The 18,716-nt window shown below is 35.2% G+C and overlaps 2 protein-coding genes across 3 annotated transcripts; one reads left to right on the forward strand and one right to left on the reverse strand.

Moving 5' to 3' along the window:
- Positions 1-1,478: 1,478 nt before the first annotated feature.
- Positions 1,479-8,632, reverse strand: LOC108192277 (two-component response regulator-like APRR3). Of its 2 annotated transcripts, none has more exons than XM_017373271.2 (8): positions 8,063-8,632; positions 5,596-5,757; positions 5,336-5,469; positions 4,946-5,107; positions 4,078-4,261; positions 3,552-3,981; positions 2,741-3,449; positions 1,479-1,827 (listed from the first exon to the last, which is right to left on the reverse strand). In XM_017373271.2, exons 1-8 carry the CDS (start codon positions 8,370-8,372, stop codon positions 1,729-1,731), a joined length of 2,190 nt encoding a protein of 729 aa, XP_017228760.1. In that variant the 5' UTR covers positions 8,373-8,632; the 3' UTR covers positions 1,479-1,728. The 2 variants fall into 2 exon arrangements, with proteins under 2 accessions (XP_017228760.1, XP_017228759.1); XM_017373270.2 differs by having other exon boundaries at positions 3,552-3,984.
- A 1,517-nt stretch (positions 8,633-10,149) lies between these two features.
- Positions 10,150-12,917, forward strand: LOC108204018 (uncharacterized). Its single transcript, XM_064083702.1, has 4 exons — positions 10,150-11,160; positions 11,223-11,330; positions 11,422-12,722; positions 12,800-12,917. Exons 1-4 carry the CDS (start codon positions 10,150-10,152, stop codon positions 12,915-12,917), a joined length of 2,538 nt encoding a protein of 845 aa, XP_063939772.1.
- The last annotated feature ends 5,799 nt before the right edge of the window (positions 12,918-18,716 follow it).

Genomic DNA, 18,716 nt, shown 5'->3' on the forward strand with positions numbered 1-18,716 from the left:
ATTGGAAGGAAAGGTCTAAACAACAATGATATTATAAACAATGATATTATGCACAATTATGATTAGATAAAATCATAAGTAAGGAATTTTTTGGTTTAACAAATGTAGGTAATGAAATATGACAAACTATCATGTTACAAAGAGGAATAAATGGTTGTAATGATAAAATATTTTTATATTCTCTAAAGAGTTCCACATATATTATTAATGTAAGAGTTTTGTAAATTGGAATGCTCATGTACCATGTTAGTCTCCAGGTGACATAGAATTAGGGAAAGTTGAATATGTCACCGTCAAATTCTCGACTTAAAATCATTTATGGATAAGTTCGTTTTATATTCATTTATATTTTAATTAAACTATGACAAGTTCAAGAAATATATTTTATATCATTCAAATATTGAGGGTGCTACGAATTCTTACACTAGGTTAACTACAAGGCACCAATACACTAACAATTTTAGCATTCTATCTCAACTAATCTTTGTAAAGTGTTTTAGTGGTAGTGTGTACAATACAACTTGTGTTGCTATTTTTTGTGTGAAAACACTTAGCTCTACTTATAGACTTGCACTTCTAACAATGGTTACTTGCAGTTGGTTCTTTTGTGCTTGTAGTGGATCTAATTTATGCAAAGTTCACCACCGAAGCATCTCATCTCCTTACTATCAAAATGCTTGCCATTATCGGATATCAGCTTATAAGGCTTGTTAGGCACTACTACACCTCCTTTACATTTTTTGTGGACCTCATTTTTACTAGTGCCTTTATCTTAACAGAGTTAGCTTTGATTCCTCGATGATTGACTATGTATCTCAAAAACTTTCATAACTCAACTCCAAACACGCACTTTTGAGGGTTGAGCGGTATTTCCTCGGGATAGAAAATATTTTCCAAAGGTGTCAAACGTGCTGAGCTCCAATTTTTGATTTCACCAGCATGTCATTGACTTTAACCTCCATTGTGTCTCCGATCTGATCCTTGAACATGTTGTTCACTAGCTGTTGGTATGTGGCTCGGGTATTCAGCAACCCAAATGTCATTCCAATGTAACTGTATAGTCTCTCGTCGATAATGAATGAGGTGTGCTCCTAGTCAGGCCCGTACATATTGTATCCGGAATATGCATGCATGAAACTCAAAAAGGCATGTCTTGCTGTTACGTCTACCATCTGGTCAATTCGCGATAATGGGAAGCTGCCTTTTGGATAGGCTTTGTTCAGATATGTGAAATCTACACAAGTTCTCCACTTTCCATTCGGCTTCTTGACTAAGGCTGGGTTTGCAAGCCATTGGGGGTAAAAAGATTAATTTACCAGACCTTCTTCTAGCAATCAATCTACCTCCTCTTAAAGAGCTTCAGCTCTTTCTCCGCTTATTGTCTATTTTTTCGGACTGATTTCTTCTCAGGATCTATGTTGGGCTTATTACATCTGACGAGTAATTTTGAAATGGAATTTAGTAACTTTGACCAGTGATTGAGGAATAATCGTTAAAACCGAAATGAAAACAATTATTTGGGTGAGATTATTAGTCGCTCACCGACAGACACACTAGTCATGAAACAAAGTTACAATCTGCATAAACAAACGATAAAATGATCTTGCATTCGCATTTTTCATCCACCAGCCAACTTATCCATCATGGAGCTAAATCCGTCTTCTCAAGAATTTTCTAAGTAATTACTGCTAATCTTTGAACTCCACATTCAACAAGCTCATGGCTTGGTTAGCTATTTTGGTTGTCATTTTTTTCTGCTTGTCGAATAAACTGCCCTTTAACACGTGGTCTCTGCTCTGCAAGCTTCTTCCTGCTCTGGTACCGGACCTAAATGCACAAGCACAAATTATAGGAAATTTCAGTCAAATACAGAGAACACCCCCAACCAAATTGTCTGTTTTACTTATTTGAATGAGCTGTTGGATGAAATTATGATAATCTGTATTATGAAAGGTCGCACATTCATAGGCATTACTACTTCCGTTCATACCAAAGGATGAATAGCATCAGGAATCCTCCACGCCTCTGACTTAAGCAAGAACAATATAAAGGACATGTTTGGAAGTTAGAGGTTTTGGGTAAAATTAGAGTTTTGTGGTGTTTCAGAGGTTTGACCATTAAAATCCACTAATATTAGTGTTTGGTAGTTAGCGGATTGAAATAGAGATTTGGATCCAAACAACTAATTTTGAAAAAACTACTTTGACAAGCTTTTTGGGTTAGAGGTTTTGGTTTTTGTCAGAAAAAAACTAATCAAACAGTTATTTACCAAAAAGTTTCACGAGAAACTGCTAATTTAATATGCTAGTCAAAACATCTAATTCAATCAACTATTCAAACATCTAATTCAATCCGCTAACAGCTACCGCTAATTCCCCAAAAAGGCCAAAATCAAAATGTTGTACATAGTTGAAATCAAGAGGTTGCGCCTTTAGTTAATTGGTGTGCATGAAGTACAATTAAAGCAATGGTATGAATCAGTGAATCATGATGAACCTCGATCAATATAATTTCATAAGCTCTATAGTTCTTACTTGATGCTGCTTATTCCCGGTACCAAGGCTCTACTTCTGTTCTCTCAAGCCTTCTGTTTTCAGTATAAACTAATCTAGTATAAACTCAAATTTATGGCATCAAATTTGAGTTGGAAGTCATGTCAATCGCTTTTCATTTCTATGCCCCTAATGACGTATTTAAAAAAAAAAGAGAGAGAGAGAGAAGATCAAAGATGAGTTTATACCTTCTTTTCAAAACATCTGTCTTTCCTCTTTTGTCGAAATTTCTGTAAAGCAGCTTCTCGTTGTGTCAAATTGTGTTGATCTACATCATTCCCGCTACCATCATCTGGTCCACATTTCTGTGTCACTTTGTTATTATTTAATAAGTTCATTCCTTCCACATTTCGAACTATATTGCTGTCATTATGCCCATTGTTGCTACCATAATAGGCAGCAGGCGAGTTTAGGACTTTGGATGGTGCAAAATGTGAAGCTGGTGCTGCTGTGTTTCTCATAGACAAGTTATCTTGGTCTGGGAGCTGCTGTGTTTGCTTTCCATTATGGACATGGTGATGATGGTGGTGGTAATGATGATAGTGATGACGATGCTGCACTTGGACCTGCGGCTCTGTAAAACTTGCTTGAACTGTTGGATGCTCGTTCTTGTCCTGTAATTCTGGAAGACTAGATTGATTGTTCAAGTTTATAACTGATTGAAAAGCAGAACAGAGATGAGCACTCTTTGGGGCATCGGGTAATTTCTTTTCACTAAATGCTGCAGGCTTGGGGAACATGTTGTTATCAGTTGTTGAGCCCATGTCATTGTTGCTACTTCCGTTGGAACATTGATTATGAGTACCATCCATATTAGATTGCAGGTTTTGCCTTGAGCTATTCTCAGGTGGAGAGCAGCTGCCCACATCTCCAGCTGGAGCTTTGGCAGTGTCGTACCTGCGTATAATTGGATGATGAGCCATGACATAATTCCTATTATGTAAATAATTCTACAGAGACAGGAATATTGATATCTTTGAAAGTTAAAAGTTCTCATACCTTGAGAAGGCTGAAAGGTCTGAGTGTCTCAAGACCTTTTGCTTCGGGTCACTGTTCTCGGGCCTTGCCTTGCGTTCTCTTAGTGAATTTAAGTCAAGTTCGAGGCAAAGTGGTTCTTTAATATAATCAGTAGTCGTATCCTTGCTAGTTTTCCTTTTCGCGTCACCCTCACTGGTTGCACTCTCCATTTGAGGGTCTGTACTGTTATTAATGACCACCACAGAATCTGAATATTCTTTACTCAAATCGACATTTTCTGCTTCAGTGTGAAATTTAGCTACTCTTCTTTCAAATTTCTCATGATCCTTCTTTGATTCTGTATCAGAAACCTTGCTTTTACCCATTCCAGTCTTCTGCATCTTTCTGTTTGGTTCTTCAGCCTGTAAATCTTGATTTTTAGCAATTCCCATCTCCAAGTATTTTCCCATGGCTACTGAGGAGTAAATTGCAGGCATAGATTAAACATAGCTATAGAAACGCACAACTCAACCATCAATGAAGTTCAATAAAATGAAACCAGGCATACCTAGTTTGTCACCTGCTTCACTTGTGTCCCATGTAGCAGTCCCAGGTACCCAATTTTCAGAACGAGGCTCGGACCTTGAATAAGCACCCACTACACAAGTGGTATGAGGGGCATCTCCTATTTGCTCATGTCGCATGCTAGGCTGTTGGCTGTCAACTTCTACTACCCTCTTCGACCATGAAATCTGGGTAAAATGAACACATGCTTAAAAGATTTAAAATTTTGGCAAACAAGGCTTCTGGCTTTTTTTGCCAAGAAGCTGACTTTACTTTTCTTAATCCGTTTGTGTAAAAAGATAGAAGTACTTATAAGAAGCTAAGAATGCTATCTTTTGTTTCAGGACTTCTAGATCTTTCTCAAACAGTTTAATCGCTTATAAGTCTTAATTTACTTCTCACTTCTACTCCATTTCTTTACTTTAAGTAAGAAGCACTTTTTTAAGCTTACCCAAACGGTCCCTTAACATATTGCTTGACTTAAAATATGAAATTTTGAAATAAAAATTTAACTAATCTGGCACTATTTCATTCATGTTGATATCTATGACTGATACATATGCTGATTGCTGAAGCGAGAACATAATACTACAAACACTCTTGCCATTGATTCTCTTCTCAGAAGTAGGCCTCAAATTTTAATAACTACAACTTCTCACTTACAATTTTCTTAACTAGACACTGCTACAAATTACAATCAGTTCAAAGTAGAACCAGTAATCCTCAAGGGAAACCACCACTTTTCAATTTTGTTCAATTTTGTTCAAATGTTCAATTTTGTTGTTCAAGGAAATTCTCTCCAACACTTGCATATATTCGTATAAGATTAGTAAAAATAGAAACCGCCAGCTTTGTTATGAAAAGGCTCATACCTGGGTATCACTTCCATTGTCACTTCCATTAACATTCAAATCAGTGTTCCAGTTGTCATCTTCACCGCTGCTTCCATTTTTGTTTCCTGCATGACCAACATTTTCTGAACCTGATGACGGTTTCTGAATCAGTACACCACTCTCATTTCCGCTGAAGCCAGACTGGTCCAAGGATGAGAAATTAGTTCATACAGTTAGCATAGCATAGTACAATTGAAAATTTAAATGTGATTGTTTAACCGACGACAGGTAACTGATTTCATGAGGATATCAAGCCACTATACTCCAGGGTAATCTTAGCATGTTATTTCAGTAGCGACTGACGTTGAACTCTGTACACGTCCGTACGTGCACACATGGAGAAAACTGGAACAATAAAAAACAACTCACAGTGTTGCAATATCTCCAGACATGCTGCCAGAGATGTTTAAGCTCATTCTTTCGAATAGGCTTCACTAAAAAGTCTACGGCACCTTTGGATAAACACTTAAAGACTACATCCATTGAATCATTAGAGGACATCACTGCACAAAAAACTCAGCAGGGTAAAGCAAATACAAGTATGTAATTATATTTTATACATTATCGAAACAAGGAAAAATGTACCAGAAAATCTGAAACTACAGGATTATGATTAAGAGAAGTCTTACTAATCAGTGGAATGCTCCTGAAACTTTTGTGGCTCAAAATTTTGGATAAGAGACCAATACCAGACAAATATGGTGTGACTACCTCTGCTAAAACAAGATCGATGTGGTTACTTGGATCTTCCAGGGCTTTCCATGCTTCGACGCCATGTGCAACAGCGGTAACTGACATGATAGAGTTCTAATTAGGTCTGAGACGAGGAGCGAAATATGCATAAGCTACTGATTTATGAATTTGAAGAACATATTATGCAGAATATGTATTTTCTGAAGAAAAAACGTAGGTCCTTGTGTGTTTTCTCATGCATATATATATATATTAGAATATGTATATTGACATAGAATGTCATTATTCAGAATATGCATATATAAAACCAAATTCTTTGCGATCGTAAATAAAAGGTATCATTTCGAAATTCAGCTAGAACACCTTAATCTCCAGAACCGGCTCTACACACAAACTTCATCTAAATTTACAAGGTATCTCCAATTTTTTTTTTTAAAAATCAACTTCATCATATCTCCGATGAAATTATCTTGACTCTCTTAGTTATATAAATGTGTATTGTTGTACAGAAAGATATTTGAAGTAACGTTTAGAGTAATAATATTAATGGGTGAAAAGATGGAAAAATGCACTAAAGTAACTAGAAAGCACAAAAGTGACAGGAGATGACCAAAGACATAATTCTAAATCCGATTTTCTAATAGATAGTCCATGTACACGATAACAATCACTTTTTGACTAGATAAAGGATTTTTGCTAAAATTTTATTAATAATCATGGCCCTCTAATCATGGCTCCCTATATGCACACAAATCATGACTAATAAAAATCATTCACCTCAACAACAAAAATAATTGTCAATGTGTACTCCATTCTAAATACAGAGCACCTTCTTGTGTTTTACATAAATATCCTTGCATTTGTTAAAATACTGATGTATTTTTGTTGAAATGACAAATTTTGTTCCATATCTCGTTTTTAATATAAATTATCCATATTACTATTTTAAATACAGTTTTTTTTCACCTAATTTTAAACTTGATATACATATACGTACTACTTTCGCTTTATGATGACATGACGGTTATAATTCTATAGTATATCTTTTGTTTCATAACAAGTAAAATTAGTTTTTATTTAAATATGAGAGATAGAATCATTATAGTGATTATTTTCAGTTTTATCAAGAGATCGAGTCTTGCTCTAAGTACACCTTAAGGTGATGAGCTCAAGCGACAGGGAGCCGGTTTGTCCAGGTTGAAAGCTCGTAATTTAAGCTATTTTTAATTTTAAATTTAAAAACATGTGTATATGGTAAGTTGGAAGTCGGCATAAAATTAAAAATAAGTCAAAAGTTAGTTTAACTATTTTTTTAAATGATTTAATTTTTAAAGTTATTTAATAAAAATTACTCATAAGTTATAAATTATCTATGATCACTTTTATTTCATTATTATATTATTAATAATTTATAGATCATTAATAAATCAAAATTTTCCAAAACAGATAGTCTAAAGTCCAACCTATCATTAATATTATAAATAATAAATCTCAAGATCTCAACACGGAGATGTGGTTATGGTTGTGTTTCCCCACCGCCAAACTATGGTAAAAATATACAGTATGCTACTAGTTTGTAAGTCAAGTTTTCCAAGGAAAATTCACTTTGAGGCCCACATGCTCAAAATAATAATCGATCATATGTTATTATTTTTTAGGAACATGTTATTATTTTTTAGGAACATATTCAAACTAAAAGAGTGCTCCTATAAAAAGAAAAAGTGGGATAGAACTGAAACCAAGACCTGCATATCCATTTAAGTGTGGGGGCAAGCCTCACAGTTGTCACTGCACAGATTTATATATGTGTGCGCACTTTTTCATTTCCTCCCTTTTTCTTTCTAATTAGATCTAATATTTTCTAGGAACAACATATGTGTGAAGTTTTAGGATAGATCACCTAATTGACTATTAAAACTTCACATCAAATATAATTTTTATTTTTTGACAAATTAAGTATATAATCCAACAGATACACTCGGATCTTTAAAATATATTTAATTTTTAAAAAATATCAAATTAAATTTTACGAAAAATTTAAATTTTCATGAATTACTTGACTTCGATTGAATCGACTCAAACTCGAATTGTTCCCAAATAATTTTGAACTCGACTCATTTATTAACCAATACGAGTTCAAATAATAAAACATACAAAACATACGTGACGAGCCTAATGGTCAAACTCGACTCATCAAATAAAAACTCGAACTCGATAAATAAAAATTTGACTTGACTCGTTTCGTTTACACGATCCTGAATATATCATGCTTGAAACAATTCCCTTCAGTTTCGTGTATACATGGATCTTACACATACCCTTAACCCAGCAGCACCTTTGAAACTTTTTCATGACAAAAAATATATATAATTTACATTCAAAACTCGTCCGAAATTTGCTAACCTTGATAGCTGCAATTTCGAAGCAAAGCAGCGATGAGATGACGAGTGGAGTCATCGTTTTCCACCAGCAGCACGCTGAGCGTCTTCACCGGTAGGAACCGCTCCCACCGAACCACTGACCCCGAACCCTGTGGCTGCTTCCTCAGTGAAACAGTCTGCACCTGAAATATACACTTTTTGTTCACATCATCATTATGACCTTCCTCCGATAACCTCTGCCCTTCACCACACACACCATTTCTCGCATCTTTCCCCTCTTCATGCAACCCTTTACAAGGCGGACCATCACCACTAACCCTTAATATCCCCATATATCAACCAGATTTAAAACGACGAGCAAAAATAACTATTGTTGCACTAGAGAATATTGTTATCCGAAAGATTTCGAAAATCGCGAGTATGAAAAAAAAAACTTAAATTTCAGATTATAAGCCTCAGCAACTTTATATTTGTAGACCTGATGCACATGATCAAAATATAAGTGGACACATATTCTTGGTGTAGTTTTAGAGTTGGAACTTGGAAGAAGAGGGCTGGCAAACTTTAGTTTCAATCCTAGAAAAAAGAGGGAGATAGATCTTATTATATTCACAAAATCGGATGACGTGGCCCTCGGTGGGGAATCAAAACAAGGCTAGGCATTGGTCAGGCCTCACCTTGGATAGTTGGATATTGGGTGATCTCGTCTTTAAAGATTCGATCCTTGGACACGTGGCACATTGTGCGATAAGTTAAAGGTATGGGATTTGGGAGATTTTTAAACGTCGTTTGCATGTTTTAACATCCAAACACACAACCAGCATCTGATGGCCTGGAACTAACGCCGTTTTTTTGTGGCATTCATGCCTGTCTAGGTCTAAAAGCGTGTGGGAGGACTGGGGCCCCAATGCTTTCAACCGAATAAAAGACACAAATTTATTAAGGGGGTGTTTGGATGATTGGTGGGAATGGGAATGGGGATGGGGAATGAGGGGTATGGGAATGGAGGGTATGGGAAATGGTAACCCAAAAGGTGTGGAGGTATTGATTTACCCTTGGAGAGGGAATGAGGTTCCCATTCCAAGCAAAAATTTTACTAATCCAAACACAATGTATGGATATTAGGTTTCGATTCCCGTTAACCGGGCTCATTAACCATCAATCAAACGCCCCCTAAATTAATAATATTATGTTTGCAGTTTGCTCTTAGAATCCATCTGAACCTGCAAACTCCCGGCCCAATATCTTGATGATAAAAATAATGAATTTCAATAACAAATGATTTTTAGGTCGATTATCTCATTGTTTTTTAAAATGAATATGTCATTTATGATTTTAGCGTATATATAAAGGGCCCTTTTGACTTGGGTTTTAGAAAATATCTATTGCTTAGTGAGAAATTATTTTTACGTGAGAATTTATTTAAAAATGAAAAACAATATTTAATTTATGTATTCAAATTATTTTCTAAATTCAAAATATATATATTTATAAAATTAAATTTTTGAAAATACAATTCAATTATCAAAAGAAATCATAATTTAATTAGACACTACAACAAACTAGGCTATTTACGACGGATAACTTACGACGGATAACAGGTCCGTCGTAAGATTGATTATTTAAATATTTTTCCTTAATTTTGAAAAGAAATCAGAAAATGCCCCTGCCTAGCCCGACGTTGTTTTGCTACAACTTACGACGGACGGAACATATCCGTCGTAACTTTTATTAATTTAAATTTTTGATTCGACAGCTGTAATTAATGCCATCCGCCACATTTGAATTGACCGTTGCAAGATAATATATTTAAATGAACTTACGACGGTCCTGTTGCTATCCGTCATAAGTTAGCGTCAATAATCACAAAGCAGCTACTGCCTCCCCTTCTTTCTAAATTTCACTTCTCTACAAAAGCAACATAATTTTTTTTTACGATTTCACACAAAATATGATATAACAACAACGATTATCACTCCAATCAATGTAAGTATATGATGAATCTTTACTTATTCTTTAATATTTATATTTGTTTTATTTGTGTTGGTATGTGTTTTTGTTTATATGCATATATTGAAATTGATATGGATATTATTCATGCATATATAGATGTCTTATGACCGAAGTTGGATCACTCGACGAATAATTCCCGGTGGTTATGGTTTTACGGATGAATATAATGAGGGGGTTAAATATTTTTTGGCATTTGCGAGAAGCAATTCTACAAAACCTCATGATCCAAATCTTCTTATTAGATGTCCTTGCAATACATGTAGAAATCAATTACATCAACTAATTCCCGATGTCGAGTTTCACTTAATTGCAACCGGTTTTCTCGAGAGTTATACCACATGGCATTATCATGGCGAAGCTAGCGGGTCGAGAAATGAACAAGTGAATGATCAAGAAGATGTGTATGATGAATATGAGATGTTGAGGGATGCTTTTGGGCCGGAAGCTTTGGAAGTAGAAAATAACATTTCCGAGGACCCGAACGAGCAAGCAACTAAATTTCTAGATAATGTAAACAATGTTGGGGAGCCCATATATCCGGGCAATATAAAGTACACACAATTGAAGTTTATTTCGAGATTACTACATTGGAAGAGTCGCAACCAATGTAGTGATAAAGCCTTTGATGAGTTGCTCCTTTTACTTGGGGACGTGTTTCCGGAGGGGCATAAGCTCCCTTCCAATTATTATGTTGTCAAGAAGATAGTTAAGAAGCTGAGTTTGGGGTATGAAAAAATACATGCATGTGAGAATGATTGTATGTTGTTTTATGGTGATGATAAGGATTTGGAAAATTGTAAGTATTGTAATCTGAGTCGATACAAAGCTGCAACACATGCTGGGAACAATACTATTCCGAGGAAGGTATTAAGATATTTTAAAATCACTCCTCGATTGCAGCGTTTGTACATGTCTACCCGCACTGCTGAGCATATGAAATATCACAAGTACAGAACTGTGGATGAAGGGGTTCTTAGTCATCCTGCAGATGGAAAAGAATGGAAAGAATTTGACAAAATGTATCCTGATTTTGCAGCAGATTTTCGTAATGTCAGACTTGGTCTTGCAACTGATGGATTTCCCCCGTACAGTAATGCTAGATCTACAGTATACTCAGTGTGGCCAGTTGTACTACTTGTGTATAACCTTCCACATACTTGTGTATGAAGGATCCATATATGTTCATGACACTGCTAGTACCTGGGCCAAATGATCCTGGAAAGAATCTAAATGTTTATCTTAGACCATTGATTGATGAGTTGATTGATTTATGGCAGGTTAGTGTACACACATTTGATGTTCCTTATCCATTACTTCTTCAACTAAAAATGTATATTACTTTTTATTTACTTTTAATTATAAATGCAGGTTGGTGTACGTAGATTTGATGCTTCTACAAAGACTAATTTTATGATGCGAGCAACTTTGTTGTGGACTATCAGTGACTTTCCAGGGTTGGGAATGGTTAGTGGGTGGTCAACCCATGGAAAGATGGCTTGTCATGTGTGTATGGGTGAAGTTAAAGCTAAGCAACTACCGCATAGTAGGAAATCCAGTTTTTATGGATTGCATAAGGGATTCTTAGAAAAGCGCAGAAGAAAGAAAGGTTTTTTCATTCGTGACATGTGTGCAAGTATAACTTTTCCACAACCTGGGAAGCCACACAGCAAGGAAAGGGCACATGGATTTGGTGATTCACACAACTGGACACATGTCACTAGCTTCTTTGACCTGCCATATTGGGATTCTTTGCGTTTGCGGCATTGTATTGATGTCATGCATACAGAGAAAAATGTCTTTGATAACATTTTCCACACTATTCTTGATAGTGTCAAAACAAAGGATACTATAAGATCAAGAATGGATTTGCAAGCAATGGGTATCATGCGCGAGTTATGGCTTAACGGTACACGTAAGCCAAAAGCTAAATACAACCTCACCCGAGATCAGTTGAAATTACTATGTAAATGGGTGCATAGATTGAAACTCCCAGATGGTTGTTCGTCAAACTTGAAGAGATGTTGTAAGATATCTCAATTGAAATTTCAAGGCATGAAGTCACATGATTGTCACGTATTTATGCAGAATTTGTTGCCTTCAGCTTTTCGTGAACTTCTTCCAGATGATGTGAACAAACTACTTTATGACTTGTCAAATTTTTTCAAAGACTTGTGCTCAACCACACTTCTTGCATCAGATTTGAGGAAAATGGAAAGAAACATAGTTGGGATTGTTTGTACGGAGACTATATTCCCTCCGGCTCTTTTTGATCCAATGGAGCATCTTTTTGGTCATTTAGTTGAGGAGTGTATACTCGGCGGCCCCGTCCCATCCCGATGGATGTATAATATTGAAAGACTACAATGCCGAATGAAGCAAAAAGTGGGGAACAAAGCACGCGTTGAAGGATCCATTGCAGAAAAATACATATATGAGGAGCTCACACATTTTTGTTCTATGTACTTTGAGTCTGAAGTTGACACAGTGCACAACATGTTAGGGAGGAATATGGTTCATGATCGTTCACGGGATCCAGAAAAACTATTAGCCTTCACATATCCGGTAGAGCTTTTGGGAGCTTATAAAGGTTATCATTTAGATATGGATTCCTTGCGCGTTGCAGCACATTACATCCTCACTAATATGCATGAAGTGGCACCTTATATTACGTAAGAATTTGAGACTTTTTTATTTATAACTACAATAATTAATTATTTCTTACTAACATGTAATGATCACTTTTCAGAATGTTTGAAGATGAGATTCGAAGTCAAGGTGCACCATTGTTGAGTGATATAGATATGGATAAATTGTTAAAGGATAATTTTGTCACGTGGTTGCGAAATAAGGTATTAGAGGCCTAATAGCTTATATGATCTTTTAATAATATTTCATAGCTTATATGAAGTTGCGCAATATATTGGCAATTACACGTGTGTTTTGGCCAGATGGTTGTGTAGGCACGAGAGATATCGATAAGAAATCTCCGGAATTCTGGCATACATGTACAGAGGAGTTCTTGGTATGTCATTTCTTCGTATATATTTTAAAGTTTATCCAATTATAGATATATTTTTCATGATTGCTAATGTTCCATTTGTTCAATTTCCCAGCGCTACTACACATGGGATCCAAAAGTGTCCACTGAGCAGGAGGCAAGGGCTTCTATATGCGGACACATGCGCAATAACTTGCGTCATACAGTTGCTGATGATAAGGAAAGAGCTGATGAGTGGATTTCTACTCATGGAGGGACTTATGCAAATTATAGGCCTCCTTATGTGAAACCCGGTGTCTGGTCCAGATTATGCGAGTACTGGGTTAGTGATGAATTCAAAAAAAGGTCAGATGCTGGCAAGGCTGCCCGAAAAAAGGTGAAAGCACCTCACACCTCAGGCGCGCGTTCTTTTGACCGTCGTGCACGGGTATGTTTTTTTATTTTATTGAATATTATAAATATGTCGGCGAGCTGGATAAAACTAAATCATCTATGCCCAACTTTCATAAATAGGATTATATGAAAAAACATCACACACATATACTTGAGTATACTACTGTTATTCCACTTGTTGTAAATAGGATTATATGAATTGATTCTAAAACCATAAATCTATTTCCATGACTAACATTTTTTTTTATACTTGAGCATACTACTGTTATTCCACTTGTTGTAAATATTGTAAGAAATGTCGCAGGCAAAGCACTTGCATAATGTTGCAATTAAACTATCATACATGCTGAACTCCAAAAACATTTTTTTCTAAAACAAGTTTATCAAGATGGCATTCTTAATTCTGCATTTAGTATGATATATAGATGAGCACATCTGCTACAACATCAGTCTAAAGAAGAACAATGCTTTAAAACCATAGCATTTGGTACAGTGGCGGACGCAGAGAGTAATGTAGGAGGGGGCACAGTTTTTTTTACTAACCTGCTAGCATCAAAAGATATACTATGTTTGTTACAAATGCTTCCTGGCAGTTTGATGAATCAAAACATTCTCCCCCTAGTCTTTTTAGACCATTTTGTTCATGCATGATGTTGTATCTACATTACTGTCTTATTTACCCTTCAGTTCTTTCCATCTATTTTCCTTTTATTAATTTTAGTGGGGGCAAATCAGCATATATAGAAAAAATAAAGATAAATTTTTATTTTTTTTTATTATTGGGTGGGCACAGAACCCTAGGGGCCCCTGAGTGCATTCGCCTCTCATTTGGTACAGATATATTTGAACCTGGAAAATAAGTATCTTCTTTTTATTATATCATTCTGACTTAACAACAATAATTGGCTAACATTCCGAAGTCCCAAACAAGTTTAAATATCTAATGCATATTCAGAACACTTATATCATATTTTAAAATATATATCAAAAGGCAATGGCATACTTCTATGCAGACTTACAAAGCATCTCTACATCTTGTCCTATCTAGTAGACCAGAGTATTGTAGTTCAATATACAAGCAGCCGGAAACTGACCAGAGTATTTGTATAATTCATAAATAGGATTATATGAAAAAACATGACGGCAAGCTGGATAAAACTGAAGTCTACAAGGACTGTCACGCATATAAAAATAAGGAAAAGAAGGGGGAGTGGATTACAAAGGAAGCAAAAAATATTATTGTAAGTATTTATATTATAATGCATTTTAATTGAAGTCTTGCATGCACACACACTGTTATTTGTCTAATACACGCGCACACACACACATATATCTACTAATTTTCTATTTTCAGGAACGCTATAAAGAGATATGTTTGAAGAATGGTATTGATCCTAAGAACACCCATCTTCAGATTTGGGTAAAGGCAGTGGGAGGTGTTAAGAAGAACAGGATTGCTGGTCATCCGCGGCTTCGTGCCTCTGATATTTATGGTATTATATATATTTCACACATTACAGCTCGAAAATATCAGCTTTATTTTATTTAATTTAACATGTATGCTATTCAGGGCCTATGACACACAAACAATTTATAATATATATCAAACCACCAATTTGAAAAAATATTTAGAACAAATTAAAAAACTAAGACCATCTAAAGTACCCACTTTAAGTTAGAGACGCCAAAGATAGGAGGATTGCTTGTCCCTTGTCCTTCATACTTCTGGAGGAAATACATCAATTTTATAACAAGTATAAAAGAGCCTCGCGGTTTTTATACAAGTATAAAAGTTATTAGGCTAAAGGCTGCTTGTACCAGAGTATGGGCAGCAATGATGGTTACCATATCCTTGGCAGAAAATTTTGTTCCTTTGACTACCCTGTTGCGCAAAATGTCATCTCCTGTAAAGTGAGATAAAAAATAACTTGTAATTAATGTACATAGGGTAATTTACTTTTCTGGTAAAAAATTATGATAAAAAATCAATAATAATGTGTAAGCAATTTTAGGGGTGTTTAGTTTCCCACACTTCAGCTTGGTCCAGGTTCGGAGTGAAACTAACTCAATCCACATATGATATATATATATATATGATTGGTTAATAAATGTCAACCCAAATGTACAGCAATCAGTAAAACCAAAAAAGCTATGCAGGGTTAATTAGTTCAAACCAGACCATAAGATTGGTTGAAACCACTTATTCTGTTATTTATTTATTTTTGCTAAATATATATTTCACACATTACAGCTCGAAAATATCAGCTTTATGTTATTTAATTTAACATGTATGCTATTCAGGGCCTGAGGAAGGTGTCCCACCGCCTCGAAAAGGGGAGGGAAATTCTTCTTTGAACCGTCTTCAAGATGACTTGTTCCTGCGAGTTGTAGATGAAACCTTCACCCAGGCCCGAGCCAATCCAGAGGAATACTCTCTCACACCAGAGCAGATTCGCGTATTAGCACATAATATGGTGGAAGGGTACACATCACTTCCTGCTGACCATCCGAATGTGAAAGAGACACGACATGCAATCATCCGAGTTGCAGTTGATGTGCTCAACAATCTATACAAGAATGATCAACCTGAAGCTGATAAGGTAAATGTCAATTAAACACTTGTCAGATTTAGTCCAGAAAAAACACTTGTCAAATGATTATTTCCTTTTGCTCTTGGCATAAATACAGTCTTGAATACTTATTTTACTTAATGAATTAAGTTATCTGCTATAAATTCTTGGACTATCTTAGCATGTTTCCACTTAGTGTATATTTGTTTCTATCAACTTTTTAATTAGTTATCTTGTATGTATATTGTAGGACAAGACTGATCAACCTGGAGCTGATAAGGTAAATGTCAATTAAGCACTTGTCAACTTTATTCTAGAAAAAACACTTTTTAAATAGTTATTGCCTTTTACTCTTGAGCATTATGTAAATGATTATCACATTAAAATTAAATTGACAAGCACTTCATGTTGTGGTTAACCGGTGTAGTTAATAAATTTATCCAACCACAATAAGCCAGTTTGTTGTAGTTCATGTAAACTTAATTAAATATCAAAAACCTTATTTATTATGTTGGATCCTCATTTTATTTTATTAATATACATATAAATATTATAGTTTAAGTTTGTTTTAATTTTGCTGAGCTAATTATTAAAAACTTACAAAGCAGAAAACTATTGCCTTGTAATTATGCTAAGGAATATATATATAAAGCTATATATATGCTTTGAAGAGTTCTCTAACATATATGAGAAATGACAATTAAATAGCTGAACTTAGACTGCTATATATATGCTTTGAAGAGTTCTCTTACATATATGAGAAATGACAATTAAATAGCTGAACTTAGACTAATTTTAGCGGAGTACCTTACTAACAGGAAGAAAACTTTATCCTATATTGGCTGTTGACTGGGGGCACCTCCCCCCAGTGCACAATATATAGGTCCGCCCCTGTACTTAATGAATTAACTTAGTTGCTACAGATTCCTTCACTATTTCAGCATGTTTCCATTTAGTGTATATATGTTTCTATCAACTTTTTAAAAAATTATTTTGTATGTCTATTGTAGGGCAAGGCTATCGACATTGGAGATGGTGCTGATGTTGATCAAAACGGGAGGGATGATGAGAGCACCGACTCCGAAGACTGTGACATGAGTCATCCCTATATTGTTGTGCCTAGGGGTGGTCCAGTTAGTAAGGGATGATAATATTTAGTTTTATAAATGTAACTTGACTTCGTATGGATGTTTGTATGATGTTCTACTTTTGGTACAAATATTTATTAGGATGTTATTTAATGAAACTATGGTATTGCATATTTATTTGTTTGATTGGGTTATATTAGTTGAAGTGTTTGTTAGAGTAGTAAAAGATGTTGAACAGGATTTGGTGTGGAAAAAATTTGAATGCCATAAAATGGTGGGAATAAAGCCAAATACAGCAGGTTATTTTATATGAGTTTTAAATTTACGACGGAACAATGCGTCATAAGTTTCAGTTTTTTCCAAAACTTACGACGGATGTTCATACTTAACTTCTGTCGTAACATAACTACCGACGGACGTTCCGTCGCAAGTTCAACTTTGTTCAAAAGGCTAACCAGGACCCACAACATACATGCGATGGAAACTTCGTCGTAAGATAGTTAACATACGACGGACAGTGCGTCGTAAGATAAAATTTATCCCGGCAAGGATTTGGGGCCCACAACATACTTGCGACGGACAGTTCCGTCGTAAATTCTGTAACTTACGACGGTTTTAATACTTACAACGCATGTTTGGAATTGTGACGTATTTTGCAACTTTCGACTTGACCAAAAACGACGGAAAAAGTTCGTCGTAAAGTAAGAACTTACGACGGACTTGCGCCTTAACTTCCGTCGTAAAAACCCAGTTTTGTTGTAGTGAGAAGTGAGCTTAAACGCAGCTAAATCCCGCGCTATCTATGTTTCTGGTAAGTGGTGATGACACAATATAATAGGATTTCGGATTAATTATGCCACTTTTAGTTTAGATTTTTGTTGAAGTAATACAGTACATTCTAAGTCAACTTCATCATAGTATGTTAATACTCCCCCCTCCCATTTAACTCTATACATTTTTTTTTCACTGCTCGACACGTATTTCAATGCTCTTATAAGCATAGAAATATAATTTATTTTTAAAATTTTCTTTTTCTGAATAAAAATATAACATTCAAACTTATATTTAGATAAGAAAAATCTTAAAATTAAGTTATAGAAATATACTTTACGGGAGCATTAAGGTCCGTGCCACGTACTCATCCCTCAATGTATATAACTCAGAGGGACGGAAAGAGTAGTTGTTAAAAATATTTCTCAAAAGTAACTTTATATGAGAGCGCATGTGATCGGACATAAAATTCTACTTTTAGATTTTATATTAGAAAATTAGAGTTGGGTTCTGTACAGTACTAACCTTTTTATTATAATTTGTGGGCCAAATAATTTATCATGAGATCATAATACTAATAAATACTAATAAATTAGGGAATAAAATAATTATTTTTATATTAATTTCATCAATCGTACACGAATTTGCAGGATCGTATATCATGTAACTGTAAAAAGGATTATCACGTATATCCCATATACATCATTATCCCGTACATCTCTCCTAAATATCTTCGATTACAAAGAAAATATCATCACTGTTAATAAGCCAGCAATATCATCATAGTTTGCATCGATGTTACATCTCCGAGCATAACATCATCCTCGGACTACCATCATCGAC

Source organism: Daucus carota, chromosome 8 (assembly GCF_001625215.2).
Source record: "Daucus carota subsp. sativus chromosome 8, DH1 v3.0, whole genome shotgun sequence".
NCBI classification, from domain to species: Eukaryota; Viridiplantae; Streptophyta; class Magnoliopsida; order Apiales; family Apiaceae; genus Daucus; species Daucus carota.